Source organism: Harpia harpyja, chromosome 14 (genome assembly GCF_026419915.1).
Source record: "Harpia harpyja isolate bHarHar1 chromosome 14, bHarHar1 primary haplotype, whole genome shotgun sequence".
NCBI classification, from domain to species: Eukaryota; Metazoa; Chordata; class Aves; order Accipitriformes; family Accipitridae; genus Harpia; species Harpia harpyja.
The window spans coordinates 16,466,008-16,491,954 of record NC_068953.1 but is presented as its reverse complement, the minus strand read 5'-3'; the positions used below and the strand labels follow the sequence as shown (position 1 = coordinate 16,491,954).

The following is a 25,947-nucleotide window of genomic DNA, read 5'->3' as shown; positions in this document are numbered from 1 at the left end:
AGCGCTGGGGGCTGCTGGGGGGGATGCCAAGCCCCGCCGAACCCTTCCGCTCCCCTGCACTGGGCTCTCCAAAATCTTACAACAAAGGATTTCTTGCAATTTTTATCTTTTAATGGTCCCCCGTGTAAGCCCCTCATTCCATCCAGCTTAAAATCAGATTTAAATGCACTCATAACCATTTACCGCTGTACATTATCGGGAAACCAAGCAGTTAGAGTGCTGCTCCTGCTTTTTATTTCTCCCTCGCAGCAGGCTCTGTCATGTTCAATACATCACAGGGAAGCCCCCGTAGGACGGTACATATGTCCTCGTTCAACGAAAGTGCTTTGTCTCTGTCAGGGGCGCTCGGGCTGAGAGCGCAGGAATGCAGGTGCTCACGTCCCGTGGTTTTGGAGCCACCCGACCCCATCCCTGAGCCATGGTGAGCATTCCGCCTGCAGGCACGGGCACCCCAAGGGCTGGCACCCCGCTTCGGCATCCCCCCGGGGTGCAGGGTCCCCTGCTCCCAGCCCTTTCTCTGCATCCCTAAGTCCTCCCTGCAGGCTTGCAGCAGTAAAACAAAGCAGCTGGGTGATGCCTTCAGAAAGAAAAAAGAACCAATAGGGTCCCAGGTGCCGGTGGGCTCGCTTGCCCCGAGGGTGATGGGGGGACATCCAAGGAGGAAGGAGCACGTCCCTGGGTAGCACATCCTGGGCAGGAGGGCACGGCCAGCCCCCCAGAACCAGGGGAACGGGGAGAAGCCGAGGGCTGGGGGCTGCAGTCGGCTGCTCCCATCAGTCCTGCGCTTGGTTCTTCCTCCAGCTGACCTCCGCCGTCATTCCTGCGGGTGAAGGGGTCCCTGGGTGAGGGGCGTCCTGTGCCCTCTGGCCCCGCCGCACAGGAACAACGGGCCCTCTCTTGCTTTGCTTGCTTTTATTAACAACTCAGTGCAGGTTTTCAGAGATCAAATGGTTTATAGACACTTTGCTTTCATTTGAGCTTCATTACATTTGCTTTTTATTCTTTTTTTTTTCTTTTTTTTCTCCCTTTTTTACAAAAACCAGTTGTAGTTATTAACAGCTGTACATATTCTGCTACATACTTTGGTGTAAAGTTGAGGAGTCTGACTCAGTAACCCTCCGCCAGCTCCGGTACATGCAGTTCCTCTATTTTTATTTTTTTATTTTTTTGGAGGAAAATGAAGCACCAACTTGCAAACCAGTGACCACGTGGGACACGATCTGGGGGTGACGTTACTGCTGGAGGAGTTTGCCATGGGGACAGTTCAAAGCCCCCCAGCCCTTTCCAAGGCACCCCCCCCATCAACGCAAAGAGGGGGGATGCTCCAAGGGCCCAGGTCTGGGGCGCAGGGGGACAGGCAGAACTGCCCCTGTGCAGATCCGTGCCAGCCCCAGGGACGAGCCCCAAAACACACACAGGGCATCGCTGAACGCCCCAGCAGGCGCCAGCGTGGGTCTGTTGGCACCAGGGGCATTTTCAGAGTCATTTTTCTGAGCCAAACCGCCCTCAGAACCACTCTCCCTAAATGCAGTTTTAAAGAGCTTGCTTTTTCCTTTGCTGGATAATTAGTGCACAAGATCGATCCCATCTCCTCCCTGGCCAAGGCAGCAAGCAGTGAGCACTAACGAGCCGCACAGAACAGACACCATTTGCCTGGGACATCCCCCTTAATTTTTCTTTTGAATAGAAAAGGGCAAAAATCTCAAAAACCTCTTATTTCGATGGGGAAAAAAAAAAAAATCATTTCCCATGAGATCTCCTTCCAACCCCAACTTGTCTCTCCCCGCTCCAGAGCAGCTGCTCAGAGGGATGTGATGCCAACCACGCGTCCCAGAACAGCCGGGGTACCGACCACCTCTGCTTCATCCTCCTCTCCCCCATCTGTAAACCAGGCAGTTCTCACCTGAACCCTAAGCATTATTATTTTTGACCAGATTAAAATCAAAAATTAAAAAATAATCCATAAAAATGTAGTATAAAAGTTCTCTTCCATATGCTACAATACAGGGTGAGCGCTTCTGCTACACAAATACTTTTATTTCCCATTATTTTTTTTTTTTCTTTTTTTTTTTCTTTTTTTCCCCTTTAGTACAAAATGCTGAAACGCAGGCCTGTGCGGGGAGGGGGTTTGCTTCATCGGAACCTATATACCAGAAGACACAAGACCATATATAGCCCACAGGACCCTACCACAGCCAGCCCCTTCCCCCCACCACACACAAACCCTACTTGTTAGTAAACTTTGCTTTTAAAAAAACTGTATTTTAAAGGTTATCAATTCTAATTCTTTACTTTCATTTGAATACAAAACACATAAGTTGCTATTATCTTTCATGGCTCCCTGAGCTGAATTTACTATGCTTTCTTTGAAATCACTCCTCATTGCTTCTGTCCGAAGACCAAGAAGGGCTTGCGCAGACGATCCCGCAGCGTGGGCTTCCCCTTTTCTTCAAACATACGAGCACAAAAAAATCCATATATAAAAAAAGGTGATTGTGTTGCTGATGTCCCGTCAGTAGCTGAGGATCTGACCGAGTCCCCTGCGGTCCCAGCAGCGTCCCACCATCACTAACACACCGAACAACGCACGGGTACGACAGTAGGAACAACTTTTCACCAGTGGACATCTTTGCTCAGCCTGGTTACGCGCTGCACGGCAAAGTCACGTCCCAACGGACGCTTTGGGGGAGGGTAAGGAAAAAAAAAAAAAAAAAATTGCCACCACCAAAACCATCAGTGGAATACAATTACAGCAGACGAAAAATACACAACTAGTGTACCGGGAGGGGTCCCCCACCCTTCCAATGCTATTTACTAGTCCATTATTTACATTTTTCACAAGTCTTATGCAGGATGCACAAAAAAAAAGTCACAATAAAAAATAAGTCCTTTATAGTGCCACCAAAGCGCAGACGGAAAGAACCAGAAAACCAAAAAAAAAAAAAAAAAAAAAAATCAAAATAAAACCCAAAACCCTAAAACCAAACAAAAATTTGTTTAGGGCTTCAATGTGTGCCATATTTGCAGACCTCCAAATAAATCCGTGTGTATTGTACGCTGGGGCCCTCGAGGCAGAGCCCTGCCGGAGCGTGCCGGTCCGTAGCCAAGCCCCGGGGGCTGCCCTGCAGCAGCCCCCCCGAGCCCCCGGCCACTCCCCGCCGGCCACCCGAGTCCTGCCACCACCGGTGCTGGGAGTTGCCAGCCCTGCTATAAAATCCACGGTTAGTAGATGACCTCGTAGACTGTGGCCTTCTTGTCACCAGAGCCCGTGACGATGTACTTGTCATCCGCTGAAATGTCACAACTTAAGACGGACGAGGATTCCTTGGACTGGAAAGTGGGGGGGGGGGGGCAGAGAGAGAAAAATTAAAACCATCAGTTTGGTTTCCCCAATGAGGCTACCACAGCCACGTTTCACCGAGCAGCATCCATGTTGGTGGCATCACCACATCCCACACGCTGGGTACCGAATCCGGCCACCCCAAAAGGATATCCCCCTCCCCAGGGCTGGCAGCCCCCCAGGCTGATGCCAAGAGGGGGGTCCAGGTGCTGCCCACCGCCATGCCCTGCCCGAGAAGCAGCCTCCTACCTGGAAGATGCTCGCTCCGTAGGGCGTCCTCCAGGCATTGAGCAGGTTGTCTTTTCCAGTACTCACAAACCATTTACCTGCACCCGGGAAACACGGCGTCAGTAGTCGAAAGCTGCCACTGCCGACTCCCTGCCCCGTGGCCGGCAGCACCGAAGCCACCGGCCGGACCCTGCAACCGGCCTCTCCCTGGCCCTGGAGGCTTCTGGCTGTTTACCCTCAGAAATTGGAGATTTTGGAGAAATTGGAAAATCTGGAGATTTCCCAGAGATGGCTATCCCAGCCTCTCTCCTGGTGGGACAAGTCCCACCACTGCCCCGCACTCGCACAGGGCCAGGCATCGGGTCACCTCCTGCGACGCGGCAATTTACAACCACAACTAGGATTGTTTTACAGGGATAAACCCCAACGGCACCATCGTGGGACGGATCCTGCCAGAAGCCTCCCTGCTCAGCCCCCCACCACCGCGCCATGCATCGTCCCTTCCTGCCGCTGTCCTCGTGTGCATCCCCAGCTGTCACCGAAGGAGCCGAGTTTAGGGCCGGAGCCGCTTACCGCAGTAGGCAAACTTGAGGGAGAGGACGCAGCTCTCGTGGAGGTGCAGCTGGTACTTGTCGGGTTTCGTGTGGTGCAGCACTTCCACATTGCTGCTCTCCATTCCCACCGCGAGCCACTCGCCCGTCGGGCAGTATCCCAGCGAGAAGATCTGTGGAGGGGGACGGAGGGGTGCTCAGGGAGGGGGATTTGCACCCACCAGCTCTGCCTGCAGCCCCCTGCCCTAGCAGGCACCAGCCACCTCGGTGTCCCCAGCAATTCCTCATCGCAGAGAGCCGCCGATCGCCTGGGCACGAGCTGAGCTGGGGGTGATCCCCTCGGTGATTTTAGTAACATGATGGCTTTGCCCACAGCACTGGCAGCGAGGCCAGCAATTCAGAAGAGATACAGCCCGACAGGCAGGGAAGGACGTAGCCTGGTCCTCTTAAATCACCGAGTGTCCCCAGCCACTGGAACGTGGGCACATCAAAGCTGGGAGCCAGCGGACGTGTCTGCCCCTGCAGCACAGCCCTGGCTCTTGCTGGATGAGACACAGACTCTTCCAGGGCCAGCACTTCTGTCTTTGGACAGAAAGTACCTTCCTGGCATCCTCCAGAAGTGGAAAACTCAGCGTGGAAGGCAGCGAGACTAAATAAGCTTTAAGCCACAGCTATTCATGGGCTGCTAACCGTGGTGGCATGGCTTCTGGATGCCCAGGTCCGTGACAGCGAGTGTTAATGCAGTGGGATGTCCTGTCTGCCAGTGCCGTGGGGTCAGCAGCTGGGATGCCCTCTTGGCATCAGCCTGGGGGGCTGCCTTTCTGGACCCTGATCACACAAGTCTAGTTTCACCGGCCGTACGACATTGGTGGAGGTTGCTGGCCAGCCCTGAGGAGGTGCAGCAGGGTCTGGAGAGGCACATCCATGTACTTGGAGCAGCTGCACGAGACCTAAAAATGCCAGGATGGCTCCAGCCCCATGGAGACTGCTGCACTTGCCGAGAGGACACAAGGTCCCAACTTTGCCCCTCTGGACAAGGGCTCTGGGAGGGTCTGCAGGAGGAGGCAGGTGCCTGAGCCCTGCAGCCATCCCACCTGTGGGGCACCCAGAGCCAGCCTGTAACACCCGTGGGCATCCCTAGGCGAGCACCGCTTTCTTAATGGCAGCCTAGTCTTGCAGCGGATGAAAAAGCGATGAAAGAGGAGCTGAAAGAAGAGCCAGGGAGCCCCACAGCTCCTACTGTCTTGAACACTCTTGGCTTACGCCTAAAGCAGTGGGTACAGCCACACACAGATCTAACAGGGGCCTGTGCAGGCTATTTTCCCAGCAGGAAAAGCCCCCTCCAACACCCACACAGGAGCCAGTGCTGAGCAGGCTGCCCCAGTTTCTGTGCAGGGATAAACCCCCGCGTGGGGTCTCCACGAGGAGCTGCACGAGGCCAAGACGTTCCCTGCTCCCGGGGCTGAGGGCACCCCGTTCTTACCTGGGAGGTAAAGTCGTGCTGCTGGAGCTGCCTCCCTTCCCGCAGGTCCCAGGAGCGCACTGTGTTGTCCAGACCCCCTGTCCACAACTTTGTACCGTCATGCGAGATATCTATGCAGCTGGCACCATCTGTGTGGCCTTGGAATTGCCTTCAAACAACAAAAAATAATGCAAATCTTTAAGGGGAACACTGGCAAAAAGCACGTAGGTTGCTTCAAGGGAGCTGGTGCTCAGGCTACATTTACGAGGCTCCCCTGCACCAAGCACACCTGGAAATCCATCCAGGAGCATCCTTTGCCAAGGCACACCAGCCTGGCCGAACCCGCTGGGCTCACTTAGAGCCAAAGCATCACCAGATAGTGCTCGTCACCATCCCCAAGGTCCTCACGCCAAGACATGGCCAGAAAGACCCCGATTACGGAGAAGAGCAACCCTCGGTGCTCCCAGCCCTCCTGCCGTGGTCGAGGGTGCCGAAGCTGGCTCACCTGACAAGTGTCTGGTTGTGCAGGTCCCAGACGGCGATGTTGCCGTCGCTGCAGCAGGAGAAGCAGACTTTGGCGTCGGGGCTGATGGCCAGGGCGTAGCAGGCGGGGGCGGAGGAGGTCAGCTCGGCCTTGATGCGGGGCGTGGGGGAAGCCAGGTCCCAGATGGTGAGCGTGCTCGCCTCCCCTCCCACGATCAGCGTGCGGCCGTCGGGGAGGAGTTTGCAGGAGCGGATGTAGTTATCTCTGTTCTGGAGGGGAAAGAGACATTAGCAGGAGGACGGAGAATGATTCACCGCATTAGAAGTGGGGGAAAGCAGGGGGGACATGCACTTGGGGACCAGCGGCGATCCACTGTGGCCTGCTGGCTTGCGCACGCATCACAGATGCTCCAGCTCCCGCGCAAGGCAGCGGCACTGCCCCAAGTCCCCTTACCAGGCAGTCCAGCTGGGAGATGGGGCTCTTGCTGCCCGGCTGGCTGATATCCCAGATCTTCACGCACCCCTTGCCCCCAGTGTAGACGTGCCTGGTGGGGTTGCTGATGGTGACGGCACACACCACCTCCCCGTGGCTCAGCGTGTTGATCTGCCGGGCGTGCCGTGGGATGCCGGGACCCGCCAGCGCATCGTGGGGAAAGGGGACCGGCTGCATCTGCCCATCGGCGCTCACGTGGAAGGAGTAGGCTCTGCCGGGGAAGGGCGAACAGGAGGGGGTCAGCCCCAGAGACAGAGGTTTGCTGCAAACCCAGCGTAAGGCGGGGGGCGGGTGGCATTGCAACCCGGCTGCCAGGTCGTGCCTTGCTGGGGACCAGAGACCACAGCTGCTCTCCAGAGGCTTGGCTGGACCCAGCCCCAGGTGAAGCCCCATGCTCATCTCCCTCCCGGGCACACTCATCCTTACCCAGTGCACAAAAAAAACCAAGAGGGACTTACGGCTTCCCTCCAGGGATGGACGCCAGGCTCGAGGGCAGGCCGGGGGCTCTCATGGGCGGGTGCGGGTCGAAACCAACCTGCCAAGAGACACGCAGACACAGGTGAGGTCGGACACGAGCAGGGCACGTGAGCAAACAGCTTCCCGTCCGCGAGCCTGGACGGGCATGGGGACACTCGGTGGCTCCTTTTCCCTTGCTGCTCAACAGCTAATTGTTATCTTTTCCCCGGCAGAAAGGGCTGGGGAATTAGCCAAAGGTTTTGGGTCTGCAAGGACCAGCGTGGGACAGGCTCACCCTCCCCGTGCTGTTCCCAAGCCCCCAGGGACAGGAGCAGCCAAGCCATGCCCAGCACCCCAGCTGCAGAAACCCCCATCTCTGCATTAACAGCAGCATTTTACTTCTTGTTTTGACTGTGTTTTGCCTTACAGCATGCAATTGAATGTTTAGCAAGAGTAGTGGGGAGGGGGCTGTACAGTGGGTACTTTCCATGCACGGGGGGAAGGATAAGCCCCAATGTAGTAGCACATGCACTTTACCCCACGGGGAGGCATCTCCACGCCCAGCACCCCTTGATGGTGGCTGATTCAAAACGCAGCTGGTGAGGAGCCCCACTTTCACAGCTGACACAGGGACACCCCCCCGCCCTCCCTCCCCGCACCCACCACCCCACCGGGAGCGAGAAAAGGAGCTAAAAGTGCTACGTACAGCTCCAAAGCTCACCATTGGCGACCGGCCATAGGCAGCGGCGGCGGCGGCAGCGGCACTCATCTGCGGGGGGATGTTGTGGAGCCCCGCGTAGGCGCCGGGGCTGGTGAGCGAGCCGTTCATCTCGTGGTGCCCCATCATGGCAAAGGGAGCCGCATAGGAGCCCGCAATGGAGATGGGCGTCCGCAGGGCCGAGGCTGCGGGAGGGTTGGGGACACGGTCAGGGGACAGAGCCCACCAGCATCCAGCCCCACTCACCCCAGAGGAGAAGATGCAATGGCTGGACCTCCCTCCTCACCCCACCTCTGACACAGGGACCACCTGAGCTGCTGGCACCCCTGTCCTGACCTGGATTAGGTCTCCAATAAACCCGACACCCCCCCCACAAAGCTGCTGTGCCCCCAGTGGAGGGCACGGACTGAAGCTGTGCTGGGGACAGCAGCAGAGAGGTGGCACCGGGGACCAGTACCCACCCAGGGGGTCCATGCCGGTTGGCTTGCCAGGCATCGGCCGCAGCCCCGGGGTGCTGCTTGTCCCTGGGGTCGGAGCATCATTCCTCGGCGTCGGAGTGTTCGACTTGAGCCCGGGCGTCGATGATTTGTCATTCTGGATGGAGAAGGGATGAAAAACAGAAAGGATGAGGTTCAACCGCTGGCACCTGCAGCCCCTGCTCAGCAAGCCCCTAGACCCAGCGAGTACCCGCGGCCAGCGGGGCCTGACCCCCCCGGCAGAGCAAAGGACATACGTGGCCCAGGTCTTTAGTCTTGGAGGAGGGAGTGCTGCTGGAGGAGGCGACCGAGGCCGGGCTGTTTGGTGCGTCCCCCTTCTTCAGCCCACGGGCTTTGTCTATGCCGTTCTCCGGGGGGGAGTGGGCTGGGCTGACCCGAGGGGTGGCGGGGTCCTGTGAGACAGGAGAAAGCATTGGCACCCCCAGCAGCGGGGAGGGCTCCCTCCGGCTCCTCTTTCAGGCAGGAATTGGGCCGGTGCCGGGGGGCCCCTGAGGCATCACCCCCCACCCCTCAAATCCCCACCGTGCCGCGGGGAGAAGAGCAAACCCGCCAAAACAGCCCCATGGCTCACCTCGTTGGAGACGTCGACCACCAGGTCATCGCTCTTGTCACCATCGCTGTCCTGAAACACAAAGCGAGTTAAACCGTGGAGAGGTGCCAAACCCTGGGGTGGGGGGCAGCCCTGCAGGGAGCCAGCCCCCCACCCCCACCCCGCAGCAGGACACATCACCCACACCACGTTTGGGAAAATATTACCCAAATCCCGCTTTCTCCCACCCAAAGTCCCACCTGAACGCGTGCCGCACGCCCTGTGCCTCATGCTGCTGCGTCCCCTGGCAGCTCTCAGCCCCCCCCGGCAGCCACCGGACCCAGCTGCAGACCGTCCCTGCCACTTACATATCGGCTCATGCTGTCCTTCTCCTCTGCTTTCCGCTTCTTGGAGTCAATGCTGTAGTCTGTGGAGCTCCGGTGCTTCTCGCTGGCTCTCAGGCTCTCCGAGGGTGAAACGGAGTTATTCTGCAATAACAGAAGACACTTTTTAAGTTGGAAACAGAAGGAAACAGGACTTCACAAGCAGCAGCTTAGAAGGTGCCGCAAACAGCCCTCCAGCCAGCACCGAGCCTGAAATCCAGCCCTGTCCCAGACCGCAAAGCCCCAGCGGTGGGGTGAGACCCCACAGCCCACCATGCTAGGGAGCAGGGGACAGGGTCCAGCCTGGTCTGGAGGATGGCCACCACCAAACTGGGCATCGCTTTGAGCCCCGGGGATGCTGTCGGGGCAGCCCCGCACAGCTGCTCCATTCCAGCAAGGCTGCTCCTGGACACCTGAGCCCATTTACTGCAAAAGCAGAGCAGAAAAAAGGGAGGAGCTGGTGGTTGTTTAAAAAGGCAAACCCTGGGAAGAAGCTGCGTGCAATTACAGCAGCCCCCAGCAGCTGCTGGGATCCACCAGCGGGTACCGGTGAATGCAGAGAGGGGAAAAGCTGTGCTCCCCTAAACCAGCCCCATCTCCACCTTCCTCTGCCCCCCACGGGGAGCACCGCAGCTTCACCCTGGCCCTGGGCAGCGGAAGGGCTTTGCACAAGGGCTAGCACCCATGAGAGCCCACGGGTGCTTCCTCCAGCATCGGCAGAGCTGGGGGGCTTCATTCCCAGCATTTGTTAGGGGAGCAAAGGAATCGCTTCATCCCAGGCCCGGCCAAGCCGCACCAGCAGCTGAGCTCTGCTAAGCCAAAGGGCATCCAAAAAACATTTGTCCAAAAAACGTTTGGAAAAATCCACATCACCAGGAGGGGCAGAGCCCAGCGCCCTGTGGTGCAGCTCCGCTCGGAGGGGGGGGCTTTCTGTGCTCGCTTCAAGCGGCAAAGCCCAGGAGACACTGGCATTCCCCAGAAAACCCCTCGCGCACTGGGACTGCGCTGGGAGCAAAAATGGCAGCGCAAAACCACCTCGAGAGCAGCGGAGAAAGCCCGGCACCGCATCGCCCTGTGGCACAGCCCTGGCCCTGCGCAGATGCCCTTCAATTAGTTTCTCGGAGCAGCAGGAGAAATTACCATCATTTCATGTCTTGTAGAAGAGCCTGCCACCCCTGCTAAGCAGAAATGTTCCTAAGCTCCTCTGCCTGCCTTTCTTTCCCAGCTGAAAGGGAGAACTAAAGCAGTTCATGTTTCTCCTCGGTACCCAATAAGCAGCTTTGGATAACACCGGGGTCTTTCTTCTCAGGCAGTCATGCTGAAAAACCTCGCAGCTACCAGAGAATCATGTCAAGCATTTAGAGGCATCGATCCATTCAGCCCGCCGCTGGCCCGCCGCCAAGAAACTAAATATTTTTTATTGCGCAGGCAAGGCTAGGAAAATATGAATGACTAACTCTGATTATCGTGCGCATTAAACCTCCACGGGGAATACCCCGTATTTTATTTTATAGATTGGGAACCTTCCCATCTCTGACGGCCCCCTCCCTGCTGAAGGGGGAGGTTAATGATGCCCAATTCCCCTCTCCCCCCTTAAATGGCACTTTTCTTCCCATCCGCCCCCGGCTCTCAAAAGGCCCATTTGTGGGCTCGGGGATGGCAGGAAATTGCTGCAAAGCCACAGCTCAGCCGGGCTTTGTCCTGCCAGCTTTTCCCCGAGACAGCAGCATTGTGTACTCCAGGGGTGGGGGGTGCAGGCTGAGCTCCCCCCCCCTCCATGGGGAGAGCAGCACCCCACCAGGCTCCTACCAGCCTCTGCCCACCAAAAAAATATATTCACCACCCTCTCCATCCATGCTTAGGCACTGCACCCAGCCAAAACAAGAACCAAACCACTGCTATTAACACTGAGGTGTCAGGGACACAAATAAAAAGCAGCCGTGCTGGAGGTGACGTTTGCCCTCCACCACGGTTATTTAGCTGGTTAGTTAACTGCTTGACCTTCCAAGTCCTACTTAACACAGCGTAATAGCCAAACCCATCCCAACAGATTAGATGACCCAAGATAATAGACGAGTGATCAGGAATAAAATAGCTTTCCTAATCGTCAAAGGATTTTTAGCTGCGCAGACTTGACTGCGCTCATTCACAGGGCTTAGTCAATTGAAACTGAATCTCGAAGCTCTGCGGCAATCAAAAAGATTTAAACCAAATCTCATAACCGGCCCGGAGGAGGCAGCTCCACTCGCTCCGGCACAGCCGAGAGCCCAGCAGCTCTTCCAGCCAGGGAGGGGGTTTCTTGCCCTTTTTTTTTTTTTTTTTTTTAAATTAAATAGGACCTGTGCAAAAGGCATCCCTGGAGCTCACACCCAGAAGTCTGTTTTTTAAGACAATCGATAAAACAAAAACATGCAGCCACCAGAAATTGAGAAAAAAAAAAGGAGGTAACGGGACTTACTGCACTTGAGTCTCGCTCTTTTAGAAGAAGCCGGTGTCAGAGGTGAGGTCACAGCCAAAGTAAAGAGAAGACAGAAAAACAAAGCAAGTTAGGCTAAGTCTTAAAACAGAAAAATAACTCTAGAAGGTCCTCATTGTATGGTCTCCTGCCTTAACTCAAAACCTATCTGGTCTGTCTTTGGCTTGCTTTAAAATTCCTGTCCCTTGTCCATCCGGCTCCTGCTGCCTCCTGCCCCTTTCTTTTTGTTGATGTGATTTATTTGGCAAAACACACAGAGGAAAGGGGAAATGCCCTGAAATGCAAAAGCAATAGCACCAGCCTAAGGCTTTTGTGACCAAAGTCACAAACCCAGGAGAAGGTCCCGACTGCCCGTCTCCACAGCCACGCAGGCAGGATGTGGTTTAGCCATTAATTTGTACACAAACAGCCCCGTTTTCCCTGGGATCTCCTGGCAATTTGAATCCATGCAGAAAAATTAATGTAATTGGAAAATTGCTACCAATAGTTTTTTCTCACTGGCTTTCACATGGAGGAAAAACACCCCAAATCCACCAGCAGCAGAGCCCAACAACTTTGTGAGGCTGTCGGATAACTGCCCTGCAAACCGGTGTATTAAGGGGAAAGATCTCAGATCTTCATGTGTTAACGGGCAGGGGGGGTTGTGAGGAAAATCTTCAACACTGTTGGTTTGCAACCAAACTCATGCATCGTTTTATCTTTTAAAACATTGTCTTATCACTAACAATAAGAAAAACCAGCAAGTTTGCTAGTGAATATTGCTGGTTTCCAGACCATCAAAAGTCTCTGACAGCGATGGAAAGGAAAAGGAGGAGGAGGAAGGCTGCTTTGCCTTTAAGGCACGGCTGAATGGGGACGCAGGATTTGCAGCAAGACTCCATCAAAGCCTGCTAGGACTAAAACCTGCATGCGAACTCAGGGGGCAAGTGAGCAACTCAACCCAACAGAGGTCAATCTGCCGGTGTCATTTCTTGGGGTGATTTGCACTCCCTACCCTAAATGAGCAAAGAAAGGAGCCGTCTGGAGGCAGGTCCCCACCTCCCCTGCCACCTGAAAACCCGCACCATCCCTGAGCTGCTCCCAAAGAGCATCTTGACCCCAGCAAACAAGAAAAGGGAAAGCTTTGGGATCACCTGGAAGCTGCCACTGGGAACATCCCGCAACAGCGGCAGCATCTCCCTCAGCGACCGAGGCTTATTTAAGGAGCTTGAGCATCATTTAGGGAAAGCCGCATCCCTAAAGGCACAAGCCCACCCCCTGAAGTCCACTACCCTGAGGGACGGGGCGGTGGGAGCAGAGCCATGCCTGGACCAGGGCATTTCTAGCACCAAGGGATGCAGCGACGGGCAGCCCCCGAGGACTGCATCGACCCGGCCCCTCGCTCTCACCCTCACCTCTGTGGTCCAGGTCGTGATGGTTTTTCTCATCCTTGACGGCGAGGTGTGCCTGGCTCCCCAGGGCACCGAGAGCCAGCAGCCCTGAGCTGCTGCCGGTGACCGGCGGGATGCCCGGCGGCTGGAGGCCCGAGGGGTGTGGCGGCAGCTGGACCGGGGGTCCATGGGCGGCGTGGGAGAGGTGCTGAGCCTGGAGCTGCTGCTGCTGCAATAAAACCACCAGTGAGCCGGGGAGGGGGCAGCAGGACCAGGGGGGCATTTCGAGGCATCGAGCGGTGGGAGCAGTGCCAGGAAGGGGCATGCCCCGCTTCACGCCGGGAAGGCGGCGAGATGATGCCCTGGGGAGCTGCCCCGCTCGGCTGCCTGGAAGGAGAAGCCCCGTTAGCAGGAGAGACGGAGGGTGTCCTGTGCATGGCCCTGGGGGTGATCCCCGCCGCAGCCGTCTACGACGCGGCTGGGTGGCACGAGTGCACACATGGCATACACACCCTGGGCCAGACTGTGAGCGTCATCCATAATTCCAGGTAATTCACATCATCGCTGCAGGCTTAGCAAGTTTTGCTTTTCAGCAGATATAAGAAAAAAAGAAAAAAAAAAAAAAATACCAGGACACAGAAAACGGCTCTGGCTAGAGCGCCAGCTGCTAAACCAGATCAGAGAGAGAAAATTCAAGCGTCCAGGATCCTCCCAGGACACCTCAGAAAAAAAGAAGTTTTGCTTATTTGCTCAGGACCAGCTTTAAGGTGCTTGAATGTGAGAAGAAAACTGCCCACAGAGCACTTTGGCCCCATCCTGCCACCCCACTGCTCCCAGCCCCCTCCGACATCAGCTGGACGTCCCCGGCACTGGGGATGGGGCTGGCTGAACCGCGGGTGCACCCTCTCCCCCAGCCGTGGGGCCGGGCATCACCACCCACACCCCCAGCAGGCAAGGCAGGCAGCTCCAGCCCAGCTGGAGGGGTGCACAGCCCCCCGGCTGCTCCCCACCTCCCCAGGGCTTCGGGGAGCCATGAGCCCTGGCCATCCCAGCACACACGCATCCAGCCGTGGGAATTGCCCACTTGTCTTTAGCTGGAAAAAAAACTGAACTACAGCTTTGGGGAGAGGAAGGGAAAACCAAACACATCCCCTGCATTTCTATTTCAAGTACAAACTTGAAGAAAACAAGCTGAGATCCGAGTTGCTATCAGTCAACAGTCTGTCCTCGGTGGTGTCACTTCCAAGAGCCTCAGGCCACCACTCCTGCGGCTCCTCCGCCCCAAGGACAGCAGCGGTCCAGCCAGGAGGGTCTCGGAGCTGGCACTCACGTTTCCAACCCTCCTGCCTGCACCCATGGCCACCTCCAACAACACCCTATTAGCTGCCAGTGAAAGCTGCATTTGGGCAACTGCCCTCCAGTAGGAATCATGGGCTGGGGTGGGGGGACACCTGAGCTGCAGCAGAGCCCCCCACACCTCCTCCAGGTGCCCGCAACCAGCTCAGATCAGATTTTCTCCCTCCCCGGTGCCGCCAAGCACGGCAGAAGCTGTCACCAGAGCGGGCAGCTTTCTAGCAAGCCGGGCTGCGCGTGGAGGAGGATCCCACGGCACAGTGAGCGGATATACCACCGACCCACACCCCATCCGAGGGGCACAGATGGAAAGCAGGCGAGGGCCCTTCCTGCAAGGTTCAGAGGGGCTCAGTCCCAGCCCTGCATGGTGACAGCCAGGGAGCCGGGGGCTACATCGCAGCACAGCTCAGCTCAATTCCCAGCAGCAGGAACACACCAAAAATACCTCCCAGGTATGGGGGACCCTACCTTTCCAACACTTCCATCAAGGAAATTTCCAGCACATCTCCCCCAGCACAGCCCAAAGCGGGCTGGGGGGGGGGTGTGACACCCTGGGACAGCCTGACAGGCAGCACCGGTCACTGTGATACAGCCCACAGCTCACAAAACACACTGGGAAAGCAGAATTGGGTTTAACCTAAGGAGTCCTGCACTCAGCTTCACAGAGGGCACAGTTTGACCCTGTTGCGCATGGGAGGTGCACTTGAAAAGTTTTCCTCCTGCCCTCAAGCAAGGCTGGTGCCCTCCAGCCCGCAGCCCCCCCCATGCTGGCAGCTCCCCCACGCGGCTCTGCTGCAAAGCCGTGCGTACAGACCCATAGCCCCAGCGAGGCCGAGGGCACCCTGCAAACGCCCCCCCCAGCCCCTGCAGCAGGAGCCAGGATGCAGCTTTCCGGAACACACCCCCCCGCCCCGCGCCGAGGCCATGTCTTCAGGGGAAACACAGGTTCCACCCACCTCCCGACTAAAGGACCTATTTTAGGGGGTAGCAGGAAGGGGTGACTTGCTGTCACATGCTGATGGGCACGGCAGGACGGAGCAGCCTCTCGCTGCCCGGGGCAGAGCTGGGTGCAGGGAAAGCGGGTGGGCGACCCACACCCGCCAGGCGCTGGTTTCTAAGCCTTGTGCGAGGGGAGAGGGAAATCCCCAACCCAGGATGCAAGCTGGGGTCAGATCTGAAAGGCAGTAGCTGCAGTTTCAGGCAGAGGAGATGCATTATCTTAAAACGCAGCTTCTTCCGGGCAGAGCAGAGGTCTCAGCTGTGGCAGAAGTCAAATCGAGAAGGCAATTAGGCCTCTGCAGTGCTGTTATAGGAAAAGCATAAATCATTGTGTCCTCAAAAGAAGGAGCTTTTGGCTTCTGCTGGGCTGCTCCATCCACAGGCTAGAGAGGGGGAAGCATCCTCAGGACCTCCATTTGAGGAGGCATCCTCAAACCCACGCGTGCAAAGCAGCAGTGCAAGGAGAGCTTGCTGGCAGGATGAGGGGAGCACCAGGGCTCGCAGCGGGGGGTCCCCAGCCCCAGGGGCTCTGCCGGATGGTGCCAGCACCGTGCTGGTGTGTCCCTCGACAGCATGGAGCACAGTCCCTGCCTCCTCGCCACACACACGTACAGAGATCAATTCCTCCGACACCAAAGCAAGAGGAACAGAGCCTCAGCTCTTGCTGAAATCAATGAGGCTCTTTACAGTCCCAGTCTCATGTGATTTCCACCCATTTAAGTGAGAGGCAGAGCTGGCCATTATATCAGAGCATCACCCTGGAGCACAGCCCCTGATGGTTTTCCAGCACAGTAGACTCCTCTCCTACAAGCTTTCCAGCAGGGCCCATGACCATGGGGCTGGGATGCACAAAGATCCGATGCTTTATCCTCAGCAATCTCTGACTTCCAGAAATATCTGCACTGCATAACGCTCCTCCCGGTAGCTTTCCACTCCGGGGTGACAATCCCCTGCAGCAGCACGAGCCCCAGAGAAGTGGGGGCACGGTCTCACGGGCAACCTGGGTCCATGCAGCAACACTCCAGCCCAGTGGCATCGATAGGGGTCACAGCCTTGGCACAGTCCCAGGAAAAAACATAGCTCTACCACGAGCAACTGTAGCAGCACCCAGTTGGGGCAGAGCAGGGAAGGCAGGAAGAATCACCACCCTGAGCCTCACCCTCCAGCGGAGCAGAAAACTGCTGGTTTCTTCCTTTTTTTTCCTTTTTTTTTAACACTGCCAGCAAATACATCCATCCAATGCCCCAGTGAGCTGCAGGGGACTGGCCCCACAGGGTCTGAGCCCCCCTGCAGCAGCCCTGCTCCAGCACAGGGCAGGTGGAAACAAACGTCAAGACAAAACATCCCGCTGTGGCCCAAGATAACATTTAAAGGTGGTTTTCTCCCCTTTGGCAGGCAGGAACTGGTGAGCAGAATCCATTTGGAAAGTCTCCTCGCCAGGCAGCTCTGGTTTGGAGCCTCATGCCTCTGTCCAACTGGGCTGCCCATAGCTCCACAGGGCAACGAAGATCACACCTCGGGGCTGCAGATCTCTATCCTGGCACCACTGGAAGGAGCCACGCCCCAGGCAGGTCACTCCTGTGGCAAGAAGACGACAAGCCAACAAGCCCAGCACCCGTCCCCGCTGCAGGTGAGGGCGCCCGCATGGGTGCTGGAGGATCCCCAGGCTCTGCTAGCAGCTCCCCACGGCCGTCTCTGCCGTCCTTCCTGGCCGTATCGCTCCACCGTGTTTGTGCGTGTCGGCCCAGGGAGTGGTTGATGCAGGTCCCTCCTGCACAGCGCTCGGGAATGACATCCTGCAGACTCCACGGAGAGGGATAAAACCCACCTGGGACTCCACAGCACAGAGGGATACAGCAGAGCTCAGCAATGCTGCTCACTTGGCATCTTCTCCGCTGAAAAGCCCACCTTCCCTCCCCTGCCCCTTATTCCCTTCCCTGAAAAAGGTTGTTTTTCAAAAATACATCACGTGGAGGCTTGCTGCAAATAACCTGGGGGAGGGCAAGCTGCAGGAGCTCTTTTGCCACCTTCGCCACCCAAAAAACACCCCTGCGCCTGCAGCCAGGTGCGCCACGCCTCAGCCAGCAGCAAGGATGAGACGGGGTGCTCGCCTCTGAGCAGGATCAGAGTCCTGCCCGACAAAGCCATGCACACAGTGCGGTATGTGCGAGGACTTGGGGCAGCCTTCCAGGGCCAGGGACTCTCCCGACCCCTCCCCAGCGTGCCCAAGCTAAAGGGCAAGCTCAGACCCGCTCAGGGTTCTGCACTGGGGCTTCTCATCTGCTGGCAGGACTCCAAACCGGACTGACTTCCCTGCAGAGCCCAGGACATCAGCCTGCAGCACGGGGCTGCGGACAAAGGCACTGCAAACCCAGCCCCGGGTGATGGCGGGGACATCAGCGTCGCCCAGCCCGCAGGTCTGAGCCAGGCAAGAGGAGCTGGTTGGAGATGTGCAGACACAGAGATGTTTTCCTTCTGGGGTCCCTCAGCATGTGCCAGACAAATATGGTTAAGATATGAAGGAGGTTACAATTTACGAGAAAGGCTGGCAAGGAATATCTCGTATGTAGAGTGTTTTTAATTGGATTATGTACATCATGCTTCATGCCTTTGTTAACCGATTTAATGGTTCACCACTTAAGTTCACCACTTGCGTTAAATTTAGTAAAGTAGTCTAATCATTTCCAGAGCTATAACCAAATCAAGGGCTCAATTTCACAGAAGCCTGAAGCAGAGGAACTGTGAGACAATGGCCTAGATGCATAAAATTAACAGTTCTTGACCTCAAAAGGGGCGAAAAAGAAGGTTTTAATGATTTGGTGCGGTTTTTTTGTGTGTGTTGATTTTGTTTGTGGCACCTGCACCAAGATGCTGGTGCAGTTTATAAATAGCATCTCCCTCTCTCACTGCAAGGCATCGCAGGGGACAGCAGAGCCACCCGGGCCCCCCGCCTCAGCAGCACATCCCCATGGGACACAGAGGGTGGGGGTCTGCGCACGCCCCAGTGTGCTGCCCTCTTCCACTCGAGAAGAGCAAACAAACACAAGCGATCTGCCCCACATGAGCAACCCTACAATAACAAACCGCTGCATGCAAAGGGGAGAAATCCTGTTTGCTGGAAAAAAAAAAAAAAAAACAAAACCAAAAAAAACCCCCAAACCAAAAAACAACAAAACCCTCTCAGTTTTGTGTCTCAGGGGGGCACCGGGGCAGGTGCAGCAGCCACCAAGCAGCACGGACCCGCGACCCAAAACAGCTCCACATCTGCCCAGAGCGTGCACAGCACATCTCAGAGACAAGCTCTACCCTCCTCTTCAGCTGTCAAAGCGCAGGGCATCGCTCCCCACACCCTCCCGCCGGCTGCCACCCCAGGTCCCTCCCTCAACAAGGCACACTGGGAGGAGACGGTCCCCACTGCCCGCCCAGAGGAGCCCCACACTCCCCCGGCTGCCCATAACTCCTGCCTCCTGAAAGTTCGTCAGGCAAAGCGATTAAATGCCTGGCTGCTTAATGACGGGATGACACTCGCTCTGATCCGAGGAAGCAATTACCTTGAAAATGGGGGTCATGGGCCCCGCTCATTTACCTTAATTGAATTCCAATATCTGCCTCTAGCTGCCTGGGCTCCTGGCTGTGACTTAAAGCAGCTCATCAAAGCCGAGCATCTCCCTCACTTTCTGTCTCTGCCACAGATCCACCAGCTCACCTCCCAGCCTGCTGGAAAGGTGCGAGGTGCAGGCAGCGGCAGGCAGGAGGCCAGGCAGCTGCGTGCCGCTGCTGCCTGCCACGCCGGCACGGACCCAACGAGACACAGTCCCGTGGCCAGACCCCTTCCCAAGTGCCACCGCCGCACCAGCCCCACCACGAGGGATCCTGCTGCAGCCGAGGCTTTCCTCAGTCCCAAGGGCTGCAGGAGCCTGGAGCACATTTCCACACTTAGTGCTACCCATAAAACCAGAAAAATGTATATAAAAGCAAGTTAAACACAGAGAATCACAAAGATCCTTGTAGCTTAAGAAAGAAGTGCAAATAGTTACTCAAAAAATAAAATAAATTAAAAATCAGTATTTTTTGGAAAACAAACACCAAAACCCAGAGGAGCTCTGGAGCCACCTCCCCAGGACACTGGTTGGGGATGCCGATGTTCCAGGGTTAAGGAAGCTCCAACAGAGAGCAGGTTTGCTGCAGGACTGAGACCGTTACATCAATTAAAGAGACAATAAAAAACTGTTAAGTCTTAAAAAACGCCCAAGATCTGAGAGAGAGAGCCTGGTAAGACGGGAGCGGGTAAGTCAATGCATGGAACAACAACTCCGTCAAGTTTACAGCACATTTCACATCAACAGCACACGCAGAGACATGCCTGGGCTCAGGGGGCTCCAAGAGGGCTGCCGGGCACCCAGCCCCGCTCCGCTCCCCAGTCTCATGGAAAACATCCAATTTGGCTGGCAGAGGCTCCTAGGGGTGCATTAGTGCCCAAGGAGGGGGACTGGGCTGCCCAAGCAGTGGCTGCCACCCCCCGTCTCGCTCAATGCCAGATTGGGGGAGTTTTGGTGGTTTGGGGGGGCCGCAGGACGGCCGGGGGGCTGCGAGTCACCCTTCTTTAACCCCACCTGAGCGCAGGATTGCCTCTGGTTATGGTAAATGATAGGAATAAAAGGGGTATACACACGGTGAGAGGCAGATTGGGAAGTCCACGTACCCCGATGATAGCATTCAACTCCGTCATTGTCACTTGCTTGGCACGCTCAACAGCCTGTGCGACTTGCTGTTGGTGCTGCAGGGACAGAGGTACATGGCCAGGTCAGAGCCGGGCACGGGGGCACCAAGCCAAGGTGTGACCCTCCACCCTGGAGCTGGTCACCCCTAGTTTTTTGTCTATATTTTGCTCATGGGAGCAGCAGCCCGGGCACACCTCCCTGCTCTACGGACCACAGCGTGCAGGGGGAGCTGGAGCAGTCCCTCACAGCCTTTTTTGCTTCGCAGGCTTGGCACAGACTCCTACAGCTGAGCAAAGCCCCTCATGGGGTCTGGCTCTCCCCCACCCCAAGGGTTTTGCAATGCGCACACAGGATCTGAGCCCCATTTCTCACGGGGCACCCCGGAGCAGCCCCACTCGCCCTAAATATGGGTTTGGTGGGACCAGGTCTGTGCCCCCCTCGTGGGACACCCCCCCCCCCCCCCACCAAGGGGCACAGCACTACCTTCCTGGGGAGACCCCCAGGAGAAGCAGCATCCCCCATCTGGGGCGTTAAAAAGTCCTTACCTCTTGTGACAGAAAAGGCATGATCTGGGCTAAAATCGTATTCAGTCTTTTAGCAATTTCTGTCTGAAAAAAAGGAAGAAGAAAAAAAAAACAGTCAGCACCAAGCAACCTCCTGTGGACTGCACGAGGCTTCCCAGCAGCAGTGCCATGCATCCCCCCCTCCCCGTCCCCTCCCATGCATCCCCTTCCCCACCTGGCCACGCAAGAGGAAGCGGCAACTCCCAAAAGAGGCAATGAAAGTGCCTTTGTGCACGGTCTGTGCTCACCAGCACTCTCAGGACACTTTGGTCCCCTTCCCATCATGGGACCGAGTGTCACGAGCCAGCCCCAGCAGCTTTGCACCAGCCTGGACTTCCCTGGCTTCAGGAAAACATAGCCAGGCACTAGCACAGCTCTCCATCCTTAGAACAGCCGTTCCTCTCCAAAGAGGCCAGATCATGTAAAATCAATTTTGCATGTCCAGCACGCAAGGGACAGCCCCTCGCCATCGCTTTCCACTCCCGGTGCTTATTTGCGGGCGTTGAGTTTCTTCAGAAGAAACCTCGGCAAACACACACCGCCCCGTGCAGCAAGTGTTTAGTCAATAGCAAGGGCTGGTGGGTGCTTGCTCTGATCTCAGCACCGTTCGGGTTCCTTCCGCCATCCTCGCATCGTGCTCAAGAAACTTAACCCGTAACCATTTATGCCCGTCAGTTCGACCACATTATTTAGGAGCTTAACAACAAACCTATGCTGTCAAACTGTGGTTTCTGCAACATCTCCATTAACTGGGAATAATGTTTTCCTTGAGTGATAATCCCAGCACATGTTTGGGGAGAGCCAGGAGGTGCCGTCCTGCCCCGCACCGCGCACCCCACAGATGCTCCCGCTCGGCACACGGAGCTGCCCGCATCGCCGCTGCCCGGCTCCCAAGAGTTAACGCCGGCTGCTCGGCTGGCCGAGGCAGCTGTTAAAACAGATTTTGGTCCAACTCAAACACGGCCCGAGCAGCCGCAAGGATTCAGCGCCACAACAATGGCCGGAGCCGAGCCCTGGCGCAGAATCAAACGCCCAGAAATTCCTTCCGACAGCCCTGAGCAGCTCGTTATCAATAACACAAGTGATTAACTGGGTCTCGCTCCAGCCTCCCCGTCGGCAAGGTGCCTCCTCCCCGAGATGGCCAGCAGCCACCCCCACCTCAGAGAGTCCCTGCATGCTCCCCAAATCACTGCCTCCATCCCGGGCACCCCGAGGCTTCGCCCTCCCCGATCCCCACTGCTCGGCCCCGAGGCGTCCCCAGGATGCACCCTACAGCAGCTCTGATTCTTAATCCCAGCCCCAGTGGGGTGCTGACCCAGAGAGGAGCTCTCAGCTCCACCTGCTCTCACATACTGCAAGAAAAAAAAAACTAAATGTCATAGTTCAGAGGAAGAAAACCAACAGACACTCAACCCTTGCTTTGAGGAGTTGGGCAGTGGCTGGGGCATGCTGGTGTTACTACAAGACTAACCTAACAAGCACAACCAACATGCCCCAAGATGACCATAAGCAAGGAGATGCCAGGAGAACCCCCATCTACCCCAGCCTCAACTCACTCCCACCGAGGGAACCACCTTGTAGAGACCACAGGGCTACTGGAGCTCAGGGACCTGCTGCAAGGGGTCCCTACAAACCACCCGCTCCTTGCTCCGGCAGCACCTTTGCGCCAGCATTGCCAGTTTCGGCTTCAAAGCGACGGGGATATTTCTGGCCATCGTCTTTTCCGAAAGCGCCCTGGTGATCGTGTTACACCTGATGCTTTTATTAGCCTTTCCAGAGGTCAGCGGAACATGCTGGCACGCCGTGTCAAGGCGGAGGCATCTGGAAGTGACTACGGTTTGGACTCAGGTACCTTGGCTGGTACAGCGATGCAAGTGCTGCAGCCGCCAGGATTATCATGGACCCGAAAGCAAGGATGTGGGGCTCATCAGGCGGCTGCCAAAGGCATGATACTCCCTGCCCAGAGGAAAGGGCTCTGGCCAGTGCAAGTTTTTAAACACCCAACATGCGTGCATCGCCCGCTGACCACTCTGCGCCCACAAAATTGGGCTGCAAGCTAAAACTGCAAAAATCAAGCCCAGCCACGGTGCCGTGTCCGAAGGAGCATGGTGCAGGAGCGCGGGCTGGCACCATGCGTGCCGCCAGCCGCCCCAGCAAAGCTGCCCTGGCAAAGCAGTGCCACTTCAAAGTGGCAGCAACGCCACCGATAACCACCCCAGTGCTCACATCAGGCATTGCTCAGCGATAGGTAAACCTCTTTAAAGGCCTTTTTGGCACTGACGCATCGATTAGATTATATATAAACTGCAGCTCCATTAAATATTTATTCCTTCAGATGAAACCTATTGGATTCTGGATGCAACAAGCACTCAGCACATTGTTCCTCCAGCACGGTTGCTTCTCCTGTAACCTCTTTCTTGCCAGCCCCCAAGAAATTCTAGAACAAATTCAATCCTTATTTGAGGTGAAAACAGCGGTGCCAGCACAAGCAGCCCCTCCGGCTGCGTGTCGCAAAGGTCGTTTAGGTGTAAAGGAAAAAATGCAGCATCCAAACAGGCCGCCTCCACGGAGGAGGGAGGGAAGGTGCTGGGTTTTCCCCAGGCATCATCGAGCACTAACACGGTCCAGAAAAACAAGACGCACGATGACCCATCGCCTCCACGTTTAAATCCAATTCTGCCCAAACTTCCAACAAAGATTTGAAGAAAAACTTCACGGCCTGCAAAGAGAGAGACTTCCCACGTGGGATTCAGCAAGCAAGAAGATATTAGATATCCAAAATATTATGTTTACAACCGTGAGGCTTCCTGTTAACATGAGATTCAATAATCTTTAAATATTTGCTCACTTTAACTTTTCCCATTGCCCAGCATATTAAACTCTAGTTGTCCCCATTAAATTTTAATCGGGAGCAAAAGGGGATCCTCCAGCGCGCCGGGAACAGGGGAGGGTTTCATGTCTTGACACCTTCCCCGTAACAGGGCTCATTCATCACCTTGCCCCAGAGCGGTGGAGCCCCCCGAGCCCCTCCGCCCCCCCCCCCAGCTGCTCCTGCCAAGAAAAACCTCCATTCCCCCGTCGCGGGTTGCCATGGCAATCCCAGCCTCTGCATCCCCTCCCAACGCCCTGCATCTTTGCCGGACCACGGTGTATGTACATCACCGAGATGGGGGCTGCAAATGAGCGGTGGATAAAAGACCAGGGGCTCCATAGGGCACCCGAGGAGAGGCACCCACCCGTGCAGCCCAGCATTGGCACCCATGGGATCACCTCCCGAGACACTCACCCCAAGCAGCAGGATGCTGACGGCGGCTCCATGCCACTCGTTAAAAAGAGCAAGGAGTCAGGAGAACCTGAAATCCCAACTAATCCCCCACCGCCCACCGCCCCTGCCAGGAATCTGACCTGCTGCTAGACAAGAAACACTTCTGGGGTGGTGTTTCGCAAGCGGGGAGCGGGGAAATCAGAGAAAACATTTGCACTGGTTATAAATCAAGAGACAGACCGCTTGGCCACAGGCTGTGAGTCCTGTCACTTGCTCTTAAAATGGCCAGAGCCGCTACCAGCACCCAAAGTACTTAAGGGCACCGAGGGCTGCTGCTGGAGCCGAGTCAAGAGCCGGGCAGGGGCTCCAGCTACTGCAGCGCGCAGCGGCATGGTGTTAAATAGCTGCGGGGCTGTCTCTCCCCAGCAGCCCTGTCCCCCCGTCCCCTCGTCTTTACACCTGGACATGGCAGAGGGAAGTTTAAAAATAATGCTGCCAGCCGTCAGTCGCGGGATACGGAGAGCGGAGTTGGAAGGAGCAACCTTAAAAATCACCCGAAGCACATGAATGCAAGCAGAGCCCCAGCCTTGAACTGGGGTAAGGGGGTGCAGGAGGGAGCCTGCACCCCAGTGCAACACCCTGCAGACATTGCTCTGGGCAACAGAGACGCTCGCTGTGCCAAAATATATTAGCCTTGTCCTTAGCCGACCAGGTGAACGGGAGCTGCAGGGCTGCCCTGGGCTGATCCCAGCACCCTCGGGCAGGACCCCGAAGCACAGGACCAGACCCAAACCCCTCCTGGGTTCCCAGCGCTCAGCAGTACTTTGGGGCCAGCACTCAGCCACGCTCTGGGGATGGAGGTGCTTGCAGAAACCCACCCTGCAGCCGCCGCTCTGCAGGGAGCACCCCCAGCCTTCCCAAACGCCCTGCACAAAGCATACGCGCCCCGACCCAGGGAGATCCTCCACGAACATACGTGATTTTGAAGTGAATCACACCAGTGCGCCAGACCAGGCCATCTCACGTGCAGTCTCAGAACAGACTGGGCCACACCAGACCAAACTCCAACCTGCCCTTGCTTATTGAACTAAACGGTGGGATGCAGGCTGGAGACAAGGGGCTGAACGCGCGGCATCGCTCAGCTGACCCTTCCTCCTCTTGAAAAACATAGCAAAACTTTATAAAGACTTTCCACCGCAAGCTTAAACCCTTGGAGCAATGAGGTTGGTAGGGCTGCCGAAGGCAACGGTCTACAGGATGCAGGAATGCGCCATCAGCATCATCCCATGGTTCACAAACAACTCCCAGGGATAAGCACCCACTCACAAGCCCCCAGCTTTCTCCTTGGCTCCAAAACCACAAGTCCCTCCACACACACACATTCCCAATGATGTTTCCCGAGATGGCTCCGGACCACCACAACCCTCCTTCAGCCACCCCAGGTCTCCCCCCACGCTGCGCACGCTCCCCCCCAAACCTCAGCCCTGGAAGAGGGTGGCAGAGGCGGTCAGAGAAAGGCAAGGAGTAAATCACACCACCGGTGAAGCACCAGAAGCATTTGTTGAAACCAGGATATTGTCTCTTTAAGCACATGAAAATAAGGCCCTTGAGCAGTGTGGTTCTCACTCCGGCACACAATTATGGGTACTTTCAGCTGTCTACCACTATTTCAAGTGCTCTCTCCAACCAGGCTGTCAATGGCATGTTGAAAGCTATTTGTGGCTGCTATCGTTATTAGCAAAGTGGAGAGCTTCACTGATGAGAATTAAATTCAGGGAGGGGGTGTGGAGGGGCGGGCCACAACCCCTCATTACAGAATTACCACCGGCACCAGGGCTTTGGGGGGGGGGGGGGGGGGGGGCAGAGCTCATTCTGGACCCCCAAAACCCACCCAGGGCTCCCACAAAGCCAAGGAGAGGAGGAAGAGGTTAAGCTGGCTGACAGCTATTCCCTTCTACCTTAGGAGACCTGACAGTATCACACTAACAAATTACTTGGCTTCTGAAGTATTTAGCAAATTATTACCTGGCACTCCTTGCTAACGAGCATGACAGAAAGTA

The 25,947-nt window shown here is 56.3% G+C and overlaps 1 protein-coding gene across 10 annotated transcripts in view; it reads right to left on the bottom strand.

The window, feature by feature from the left end:
* Positions 1-897: 897 nt before the first annotated feature.
* The window catches only part of TLE3 (TLE family member 3, transcriptional corepressor), a 30,569-nt gene continuing 5,519 nt past the window's right edge, over positions 898-25,947 (bottom strand). For 3 of the 10 annotated variants that reach the window (XM_052807319.1, XM_052807318.1, XM_052807320.1), the window contains exons 6-21: positions 20,605-20,667; positions 20,011-20,115; positions 13,011-13,215; positions 11,599-11,615; positions 9,126-9,245; positions 8,800-8,850; positions 8,465-8,620; positions 8,193-8,325; positions 7,720-7,916; positions 7,016-7,092; positions 6,519-6,768; positions 6,087-6,334; positions 5,603-5,750; positions 4,142-4,292; positions 3,590-3,666; positions 898-3,330 (exon numbers count right to left, since the gene is read on the bottom strand). In XM_052807319.1, the coding sequence (XP_052663279.1) occupies positions 3,223-3,330; positions 3,590-3,666; positions 4,142-4,292; positions 5,603-5,750; positions 6,087-6,334; positions 6,519-6,768; positions 7,016-7,092; positions 7,720-7,916; positions 8,193-8,325; positions 8,465-8,620; positions 8,800-8,850; positions 9,126-9,245; positions 11,599-11,615; positions 13,011-13,215; positions 20,011-20,115; positions 20,605-20,667 (2,106 nt within the window). In that variant the 3' untranslated portion in view covers positions 898-3,222. The remainder of the gene's footprint in view (positions 3,331-3,589; positions 3,667-4,141; positions 4,293-5,602; positions 5,751-6,086; positions 6,335-6,518; positions 6,769-7,015; positions 7,093-7,719; positions 7,917-8,192; positions 8,326-8,464; positions 8,621-8,799; positions 8,851-9,125; positions 9,246-11,598; positions 11,616-13,010; positions 13,216-20,010; positions 20,116-20,604; positions 20,668-25,947) is intronic. The other 7 variants (XM_052807322.1, XM_052807321.1, XM_052807326.1 and 4 more) reach the window with 7 other exon arrangements.